Source organism: Apteryx rowi, unplaced genomic scaffold (assembly GCF_003343035.1).
Source record: "Apteryx rowi isolate R43461 unplaced genomic scaffold, aptRow1 scaffold_331, whole genome shotgun sequence".
Taxonomy (NCBI): Eukaryota; Metazoa; Chordata; class Aves; order Apterygiformes; family Apterygidae; genus Apteryx; species Apteryx rowi.
Window position 1 is genome coordinate 980,964 of NW_020449764.1, and position 10,250 is coordinate 991,213.

At 65.8% G+C, this 10,250-nt stretch overlaps 2 protein-coding genes across 2 annotated transcripts in view; one reads left to right on the forward strand and one right to left on the reverse strand.

Moving 5' to 3' along the window:
• CDK5RAP3 (CDK5 regulatory subunit associated protein 3) overlaps positions 1-10,250 on the reverse strand; it is a 17,323-nt gene that overhangs the window by 5,613 nt on the left and 1,460 nt on the right. The window contains exons 2-6 of the mRNA XM_026071881.1: positions 10,062-10,186; positions 9,570-9,652; positions 9,026-9,079; positions 8,547-8,675; positions 8,320-8,390 (exon numbers count right to left, since the gene is read on the reverse strand). Of these exons, the coding sequence (XP_025927666.1) occupies positions 8,320-8,390; positions 8,547-8,675; positions 9,026-9,079; positions 9,570-9,652; positions 10,062-10,186 (462 nt within the window). The remainder of the gene's footprint in view (positions 1-8,319; positions 8,391-8,546; positions 8,676-9,025; positions 9,080-9,569; positions 9,653-10,061; positions 10,187-10,250) is intronic.
• PRR15L (proline rich 15 like) lies at positions 1,950-5,037 on the forward strand. The gene has a single exon (XM_026071871.1). It carries the CDS (start codon positions 2,353-2,355, stop codon positions 2,641-2,643), a length of 291 nt encoding a protein of 96 aa, XP_025927656.1. The 5' UTR covers positions 1,950-2,352; the 3' UTR covers positions 2,644-5,037.

Below are 10,250 nucleotides of genomic sequence, written 5' to 3' on the forward strand. Positions count from 1 at the left end.
GGGCCGACGCGGGGGGCTGCGGCGGGCCGGTGCCCGCGGGACCCCGGGGAGGGGGGACAGAGGCCTCCGACCGCCCCCGGGGCCCGGCCGGGAGAAGCCCGGGGGGGGAGGGGGGCAAAGGGAGCGGGAGGGAGAAGCGGGAGCGAGGGAACCGGTCCGGCGACAAGCTGAGCCAGGCTCCGGTTTCGCCTAATCCCTCACAGCCGGAACGGTGCGATCCTCCCCCTCCCCCCACCGAAACACGGTCCCAACCGGGGCCCCTCGGTGCTGCCCCCCCCGGCGTGGGGAGCGGGGGCGAAACGCCGCCGGGGACCTGCCCCCGCCAGCCCGCGGGCGCCGGCGGCGAACCAGCGCGGTGGCGGCGAGCGGAGCTGCCGCGGGGCCGGCAGCAGCCGTCGGGGCTCGGTTATGATTTGCCCCGTCATGAATATTCAGCGCTGCCCTGGCCCGGCCCCCGCTGTTTGCTCAGGCAGGAGCGGTTTGATCTCGGGTTAACCTTGACTCAGAGCAAACAGGGCAGCGACAGGTACGCGGCACCTGCCCGCCCGCGCGCCTGAGACGGGGGGCTGCGGCGCCCCGGCCCTCCCCGCGGCCCCCCACCGTCCCTCGGGGCCGGCGAGCCGAGCGGCGAGGGGTCTGGAGACGCAGGTACGCTGCCGGGGTGCTGCCGGCACGGGGAGACCCGGGCGTCGCGGCTCGGCACCTCCACCAACGTTGCATCGACAGCTCCCGTCTGGGTCCGGAGAGCGAGGAGGGGGCAACCGGGGCCTGGGGTGGCCCTGACCTGGCGGGTCTGGCCACACCAAGCTGGGCAGCCCGGCTCTCGGGGACGGGGAGCACCGGCTGCGGCCCAGCGTGTCTCGCCGTGGCTTTTAACGGTTTTCCCCGAGCTTTAGCTGCGGCCAGGGGTGCCGGCGCTGCCCCCGGGGCTGCACCGACGCGGTGGCCCTCCAGCCCCGGCAGGCCGAGAGCGATGCAGGCACCCCTCTCCGCYGAAGACGCTCCCCGCGAGAGCGGGGCCCGCGTGTTGGCAGGGATCAGCGAGGCAGGGGATGGGGAAGGGGGTCCGGCCGCCCGGATCTGCAGGGTCAGTCACTGGCACCGCATGGGCACGGAGCCGAGTTGCCCCCTTGCTACCAGGGCAGGGATCGGAGCGCTGGAAATCCCCTCCCTCCCCGCTCCTGGGGAAATGTTTAACTCTGTGGAGCGCCTGGGAGCTGCCTTCCCCGTCCCTGCCCTGGAGCGACGCTCGACGCTCAGCACAAAGCCCTTTCCCAGCTACAATCGCGCAGCGACAGTGGCCGGGGCCCTGCCAGCTCCCGGGAGCGCCGGCGCTCCTTCCCTTCCCTGCAGCAGGAGCAGGGTTGGGCGAGTGGAAAACACCAAGCTCCGGGCTGCAGCATTACCGCTGCCACGCGGGAGGACCTACGTGACAACCGGGCAGGGAACTTGAGCACCTCCCCGGTTCCCCCTTGACTCCCAGCCCCGTTCCCGGCTCCCGTTTGCTTACTGGGATCATTGGGTACAAGAGCATCGTCTCCCCCGATACCTCCCAGGTCCCGCTGCCCTGAGCCCCGCAGCCAAGGACTCCCGCGCTGGGTGGATTGGCAGCTCCGGGACCACAGGCCAGGCTGGAGCCCGCGGCAGGAGCTGGAGGGAGCTCGGGGTCCGCTCCCAGCCCCACAGCAAAGCACATCCCACCCTGCCTCAGTTTCCCCAGCGGTAAAYGGGGAGGGGGAGAACAAGGCCTGAGTGCAGACGGAATCGGGCCCAGGAGTCCTGGCGGGGCCGTTCCCCGCACCAGGTACCCAAGGGAAGACACAGGTTAGGGCTACCTCGCTCAAGACGAGCAGCACCAACGCGTGCTGCAGGGCAGGAAGCAGCGAAGCCCAAGGGACCGGCGGCGGCACCGACTGGAGCAGCGGCCCCGCGCTGCCAGCAGTGCCAGGAGGTGCCGCCTGCCTCGCGGCAAACTGACGCAGGCACGAGGGGAACCGCGGGCCCAAGGGCATCAGGGCAGATCTGGGCCGGTTTTGCTCACGGCCGACGGGAATTCCCAAGCGATGGGAAGGCAACAGCTCGGGAAGCTGGCTAGGGAAATGCTGCAGGGCTTTGTGCACACGGGGGCTGTAAAAGGAAGACTGTGCCCTGCCAAAGCGGACAGGGAGCTTGTCACTTGTCCCTGCTCCAGRGCACGTCCCCATAAGCTCTGGGGCCAGGGGGACGCGTCGGAGAGGAACCACCCCGGGAAGGTGACTAGGAGGGAGAGCAAACCCGAGAAAGGCTCGAGTAACATCTCCATCTTCCTTTTAGACGCGAGCTCTTTCTGCCGGCGGCCGTGGAGGGGCAGAGATGGCAGAGAACCACAGCTGGTGGAAGCTGACCTTCCTGAGGAAGCGCAAATCCATGCCCAAGGTGCTCTACGAGAGCCCRGACATCTACGCCAGCGAGACCCAGGAGGGCTCGGGCAGCGAAGGGCCGCCCGACTTCGCCGCCCGCCTAGAGAAGATTGTGGATAAGAACAGCAAGGGCAAACACGTAAAGGTCTCCAACTCGGGCCGCTTCAAGGAGAAGAAGAAAGTGCGGGCCACGCTGGCCGAGAACCCCAACCTCTGTGCGGCCGGCGAGCGGGAGGAGAAATGAGGCTGCGAAAGGGGTTGTGGAAGGGGGCAAAGACCCAGAGGACCGATGCCCTCCTGCCACAACCACAGACTCCCAAACCCAGCTTGACTCTGACCCATCTGCGGACGATGGACCAAGCGGGGCAGGGGCTCGCGCTGCAGGGCTGGCAGGCCTCACCCCGCCGGGCACTTAGGAAGGAAAAAAGGACTTGGATTGGATTTTATTTAAGGAAATAATAATCCTATTTAAACTCAGCCCCACGGGGTGATCACTGTGGGCTCACAGCACTACAAGGGCAAATGGACAGGGCGGAGGGATGCGGCTTCTCGCGGCGCAGGGAATCCCTGTGCCGGGAACAAGGAGAAAGAGCCGGTTGCAGCAGGCAGCCGCGCTGCAACGGGCCGAGCAGGGGAGCAGAGCCAGGGAGCAGCCGGGCAGGTGCCCATGGCTCGAGCTGGGGCTTTGCCTCCGCGTGCCTGAGCAGAACAGACGCAGGTGACAAATTCTCTAGGGCAGGACAGTCTAACCGGTTCCAACTGGGATGAGGACACTAGTCCCAGTTTGGCCGCTTGCTGCGTACCACCACAGCCCATCACTCCCCAGCTCCGCCCAGGTCCCCCCACCCTGAGCGCGACGGCCCCGGTTCCTCTCCTGCCTTTCACTCCTGCGGAGGTGAGACCCCCRGGAAACCCGCTGCTCGTCTCCAGCCAAGGTCACTGCTTTAGCGGCCATCCGCGTGCGCTTGGGCTCCGAGGAGCACTCGCGGAGTCACCGACGCCACGTCCTCCGGGGCGGTCGCACCCAGAACGGGCCTGTTTGCACGGATCTTTGCACTGCTGAATTCAGCCTGTTCCCAAGAGACGCCCCAGACCCGACGCTGCACGTGCCACTTCCCTCGCCTTGAGGAAATAACTGCAGCTGGCAAACGTCCCCAGGAGCCGCTCTGCTGCAGCGACTTCAGAGGGCTCTCGTCTTCCCGGGAGGTGCCRTATTCCCCCTCGTAACCGGCTCTAGGAGCAGGCTGCTAAGCCGGGAATCGCCCTCTGCTCCCAGAAGGGGAGAGCTGATCGCTAAGTGCGGCAGTGGAGACGGACCCAGCCTGGGAGGGCTGCAGGGAGCCGCGAAGGCTCATCTCACAAGCCCCTATTTTTAGTAGTTTCTTGGAAGCCAAGTCTTTTGTAAGCTCTCGCTACTGTTCTTTGTTAATAAACCAGGTCTGGAAACAAAGGAAGCTCAGTGTCTGCTCCGTGCGGTCGCCCCGGGCACAGCACAGATGGGAGAGCTTTGCCGGGGGAGATGGAGGAATCCCAGCCCGTCTCTCCCGCCCTGTCTCCGTGCCGACCTCCCGGCCTGGTAGGGGACTGCGACGGCCCGCAGCAAGCAAGCACAGCTCCCCGGCTTCAGTGCCGCCTCGCCGGCGGCTCCGTGTTGTCATTGGAGGGCCGGCTCCGGAGCCAGCTCGGCCCAGGCCAGGCTGCTCTCCTTACAGGATCTCCAGAAAAGGAGCAGCTTTGGAGAYGGGCTGTGGGTCTGCACCGCGATCGGCACGGGGATCGGTGCCAGCTACCGCCAACGCATTCATGCAGGGAATCCCCGACCGCGCTGCAGCACACACACACACAACATGCACCGACCTGGCGCTCTCCTCCCGCGCCCGGCGCTGCCTTCTCCTCCCGCCAGGAACTGGGGGCAGGAGGGGACAGGCAGGGACAAGAGGGAGGTGGCTGTCACCAGCACCCCCAGCCCGGGGACAGGCCTGCACCAGGAGCCCCCCCCAGCTCGCTCTCTCTCTCCGGAGCAGGGTGCGGCCGCACCTGAAGTCAACAGAAAAAGCAGCAACTTTCCAGCTATTATAAAAGCTGAATTGTGCCAAGTGCTGTGATTCAAACCCCTCTTCCCCGGGCACAAACCCTGCGCCAGGGCAAGCCGCGGCTGCCGGGCTTCCCAGCAGCCCCCGCCCTCGGCTCTGTTTGCTCACCAAACACCGGCGGGTTCACAAGCTGCTCTTTGTCCCGCGCTGGCAACGCCAGAGGGTTCCTGCCCGAAAGGGAAGGGAGGAAGAGGGGGAGGAGGAGGAGAAAGTTGAGTGCTCTGAGCCGTCGGACAAGGAGGAAGTGCAGCAGGCGCCAAACCGCTCATTTACATCCGTCCCGGTGGCATCTGGGCTCCGGTCACGCTCCTAAAGCCGCGGGGGTGTCGGAGACCCCAGGCTCTGCGACGGGGCCGGGCTGCCCTCGCCCACCACAGCGGGTTACGGACGGAGCCGAACCAGCCCTGGAAAAGCCCCCAGCGCCTTAACGGGACGTCGCGCTGCCGGTCCCAGCGAGCTCCCCGAAGGCAGCACAGTCCCGATGCGCGGCCCGGGGACAGGGACGGCCACCTCTGAAGCAGCGCTCGAGCTGCCCCGGCACGGACTCTCCCCGCCAGCACCAGCCCCACGGCCTCCACCCCGGGCTCCTGCAACGCAGCCGGTGCCCAGAGCCTCTCGGGGCTGCAGGGAAACCCCGCGAGGCCAGAGCCGTGGGGCGGGACGCGGTCAGCTCCTCCGGGCCCCACGGGGTTACCCCGGGCGCGAAGGACCATCGCTGCGCAGGGACCCAGCTTTTCCTGCTCCCCCCGGCAACAGAAAGTTTGGTTAAAGAAGAAAGATAACTACAGCGTTTCCTGCTGCACGCTCCTGAGGAGGTTCTCTGCTGTCTAATACCATGGCTGAGCTCACGCTCTTGCTTTTCTCCAGCGAGACACTAACTTGTGACCACTACTGCCCTGCCAGAACGCAGCTAAAACCAGCCGGGGGCTTCGGCAGCCACGGGCAGGGAGGGAAGTGAGCACCCTCCGGCTTCTCTGACTGCAAATTGTGTTTCGATAAGGGACCAAGCTAAAAAGACCATGGCGCAGCCCTCGCCTAGGCTGATTCGTGGTGACCAGCATGACAGCAGCGGAGGACAGGCGCAGAGCGCTGCTTTCTATCCGAACCTCACGCTGTAATCTCGACGTGACGCCTCCCAGCGTCCCCACGGCGCCCCTCCTGTCCCACCCCAGGCCATCGAGCGCTAGGGCAGCTCTTAGCGAGGGATGAACACAGCGGGGAAGGACCAAGGTCGCCGAGTGAGTCAGCGTGACAGTGGCACATAGGGCAGGCGAAGGCGCCAGGGCAAGGTCAGCTGGCTTCCTGGAGCCAGGGAGCCACCTCGGGAAGGCGCCGTGTCACACATGATGCCTCCAGCCACGGCAGGGGACACGCCACTGCAGTCGAGGGAACGGGCCCTCGTCACACGAAGGGAGTGACGGGCCATGGGGGCGGCCGATGGCAGGCTAACCCGGACCTCCTCCGGGCACAAAGAGCCACACGGCTCCCCTGTTTGGGGTCTCTCCCTGTCACCACTCGCTGTCACCCGCCGCAGGGGTTTGCCATTCCTGCCGAGTTTGGCAGAGACTAGGTGGGTTTCCGGCTATGGGACGCCGCAGGTGAAGGGCACAACGGCGCAGGCCTTGCTCCCAGAGAGCGAGCTAAGCCCAGACGCGCTGAGCTGAGCCCATCCGGCTACTGGCTTCGTTTGCCTCATGGACAGGGGCCACGCAAATCCAGCGCAGCCAAAGCTACCTCTTCCTGCACACCCGGGCCCCACATGCCTGCGGAGACACGGAGCAGCCCTGGCCCCTGCACTGCCCACCTGGGCCTGGCCCAGCAGGGAAACCACCGACGGGGCAGGAAAGGTGCTGGGTGCCAGGAGAGCCGTCCTGCGCAGGGCGCTGGGGCAATCCCCTTCGACCCGCCTGGTGCTAGCACGGTCCTAGACAAGGGGGGTTTGAGCAAAGCCTTTCCTGGGCACAGAGTCGGGATCCCAGAGGCCTGCTGCAAGGGAATATGTCCGTGTCCCCTCCGAGGAGGCCAGAGGGGGAACAGCACCACCTGCGAAAAGATGAGGAACACAGAGGTGCAAAACTTCCCACAAAACCAGCGCTCGCCTCCCCTCCTTGCCATCCCAGCAGCGGGAGGTGCCGCCTCCGCTCGCCTCCCAGCGCGGCTGGCTGCACCCTGGCAGGAAGCCTGGGTCCCGGACGCAGCAAGGGATCCAGCCCTCCGCAGCGGGAGCGGAGCGGGGGCGCTGCGTTCCCTGCCACATCAGAGGGGAGGGAACGGTCTTTGCCCGCTGCGAGGTGGCCCGACACGTTCGCACGCGCACCCTGGGGCTGCGCACATTAGGAGGACGCGGCCGGGAGGCAGCAGGGCCTTTCTCACCGCAAAGGAGAGCCCCAGGCTATGGGAAACCCGTGCCAATATCGCGAGAGTCAGACAGGTCCGGGGATCCCGCGGGCCCAGCCTGGCAGCAGCCAGGCTCCGCCACAGCCAGCGAAGGCCAGAGTGCAATCCTGCCCCGAGAGCAAGCGGTTGAGAGTGTAAACATGTGCGCGGAGCTGGGGGAGGACAAAGGTTATCAGGGCCCAGTTTCACTGGGACATGACCCAAGAGAGCGAGGAAAGGCAGCCAGCGGCTCCCACCGGAGTCCGCGGCGGCAAGCTGGGCCGCCAGCACCCTCTGCCGGGGTTTACCGGGCCCGGATCCCCGTCCCGGCGCCGCCGCAGGCAGCCGGCTCCCTCTGCCGGAGAGCGCAGCCCGGCCGTTCCCGGCGCCGGCTCCGCGCGTGCAGGTTAACATTAACCCAAACCCAGCGCACAGCTCCGCTCCGATCGGGCTTTATTTTTTCCAAGCTCATACACTTAGCTGGGGAGGACAAAGAGCAGCGCCCAGCCCGCAGGCACCGGTCTGCCGCCGGCCCCGCCGGTACAACCAGGCCGAGGACTGGGGTCCCACCGCCCTGCGGAGACGGGGCGCACCAGCGACAACACGCACAGCCAGCCGCGAACACCAGCAAGGCAGCGGTGACGTTAAAGCCACAATTAAATACGTTATTGCACAGAATGAACAAATCACATGATTCTAGCTAAAAAAAGTGAGACGCGATATGGTCCCAGTAGCAGGGCATGACAGGGGGACAGATGATTCCCTGACAGAGGATTTTCTGGGGTCTCTCATGATACCTCCACAATCATTAACATGATTAATTAACTGCCAGCCGCACTGGGAGCTATCGCTCCCCTCATGCTGGCGGGGGGAAGCCCACCTCAGGGAGACGAGGATCCTTGGGGCTGGACTTGACACGAATTTCCCGAGGAAGGGCAGAGCGAGGCCAACCTCCTTCCCCAGGGCACGGAGGGCGGCACGCAGGCAGGGTCGGCACAGGTAACGCTCCCGATCGGGCTAAAACATCCGGAGACCCCCGCGGGCTCACGGGGAGAAACGCTCAAACACCCAGCCGCCCTCCCCCCGGTGCGTCATGTGTCCCAGGGGGGCCGAGCCGTCCCGCAGGCGCCGGAAGACGATACGGTCGTGCAAGCGGTTGGTTTGGCCCTGCCAGAACTCCACAACGTCTGGTTGCAGGATGTAGCCCCCCCTGGGAGAGAAACACAGGCCGTTAAAGAGGCCCCGCAGGCGGCCCCGGGACGGACCGTCCGCACAACGATCGGCGCAAGGCAGAGGGGGAGAAGCGCGAGGAGGTTGCCGGGGGCAGGACAGAAGCTCCCGGCCTCTCCTGGCCCCCAGGGCGGCCTCCAGCCAGAGGACACGCTCCGGATTTTGAGAGCGAGGCAAACCCCCAGCCCCCACGATTAGCGACGACACGACTCATGACTCACCAGTACGCCGGCTTCGGCACTGCCGTCTCCCTGTACTGCTCCTCCAGCTCCGCGTTCTTCTTCCTTAGATACTGCAGGGGAAAAGGATACGTGGTGAAGCCCCAGAGCACCAAGCACGGCAGGGAGGGAGCCCTTGGCCCTGCCGGTCCCCTTCACACATGATCGCTGGGGAAAGCTCGGCCATGGGGAGGAACCGGCGCCAGTCCCGCTGCCCTGGCGCTCCTCACCTCCCTGTCCGGAATGACGGTGCTCTGCCGGCTCACGACAGCCCCAATCTGGCTGCTCTTGGGGCGGGAGTGGAAGTACTGCTCCGATTCCTCCTCTGACAGCCGCTTCACCGAGCCCTCGATCCGCACCTACGTGGGCAGGGTCAGACAGGCTACGGCTACCAGGCTCTGAAGAACCACGCGAGCTCCCAAGAGAAGCATTGCTCTGTTCCCCGACTCTCCTCCCAGGAACAACATTCCCTGTCCTGTCTCATCCCCAGAGCCCTGCATTTCTGCCACAGCACAAGGAAGGGAAGGGCAAAAGGGAGCCAGGACTCATCCAGTGTCCAAAGCCCCCACCTGAATACACGGACCCTGAAATCCCACCCTGTGTGGGGTTGGCCGTGGCCGTGTAACACTGCGCCAAGGAATTGATTTGTTCCCTCTGCTGCCTCCCTGGTCCCCCAAGCACCCTGCCAGCACCAGGGGAAACTACACACCTGCCGGTTGAGAGGCTCCCAGTAAAAGACGACCGAAGCAAAGGGATTGGAGTCCTGAGGTGCAGAGCAGGGAGAGGGAAGGAAAAAAAAACAAGGGAGTATCAGCAAACAAGCAGCACTTCAGACTTTAAAAACCTAGAAAACTCATCTAATTTGCCTAGGCCAGGCCTGCCACACGCTCCGGGCCGCAGAGCAAGGCAGAAAGGAGCAAGGCAGGTCCAGCCGCGCAGTCCTGGCCCACGGTGGGAGGTAGAGCCTTGATCGAAGCGGGGGCTAACAGGTGTGTCCAGCCCGCTCCACGGCACCGAGGCAGCCCCAGCCCTCAGTTCAGAGGGGGCTGGAAAGCCGCTGTCACGGCCCTCAGCCGAGTTAAGTCTCCAGCACACACAGAGCGCGGCTCGGTGACTCGCCTGCACCCGTCCCCAGCAGCGCTTGCTCCCTGGCATGGCTCCGACCAGTGCGCGACCCCACCGTGGCCCCCCAGGCCCTGCCCTGCGGGGTCCGGAGGCCGCAGCGGCACCACTCACCAGCTCCTTTCCCTTACGGCTCTCGTGGTTGGTGAAGAAGCGGAAGCCGTCCTGCCCGAAGCCCTTCAGCAGCACCATGCGGGCCGAGGGCTTCCCATCCCTGCGGCACGAAGGAGGCAACGCTGAGAGCGAGCACAGCCCAAACATCACCCCAGGCCACGGCCAAGGGAAGCCCCCGGCTGCTCAGTGGCAAATCCCACTGCCGTGGGGCAGCTTTGCCCCTTTCACGCTCCCCCGTGAGCCATCACCTGGGGGAAACGCGTCTCCAGCCAAGGCCACTCGAGACCTGCCACAGTCACAGGCAGCAAAGAAGCTGGTGAGGCCAAGGCTGAAGGCACCACAGGCCACGACCAGGCCAGCCTCCGACGGCCCGGGCAGTGCTGGGGAGCTTCAGGGCACCTCCCGACGCTTTAGAGAGGTGCCAACACGCCCGGGGTGTCACAGACCCCCCCTTCGGAGCAGCCCAGCCCCGCGGGAGGAGGGAGCGCACGGAGCCTCGCCAGCCTCACCCGGTGCAGGTGGCCAAGCACATGGCGTTCGCCTCCCCGATGTCCGGGCACTGCACGGCCTCCTCGAACCAGGCCCTGAACTGCTCGATGGGGTCGCGGGAGGCCAGGTGCTGCTCCTCGAAGGCCTGGGGACACAGCCAGCACCGGGGGTGGTGGTGTCACCCTGGTGCCCGGGGACACAGCCAGCAC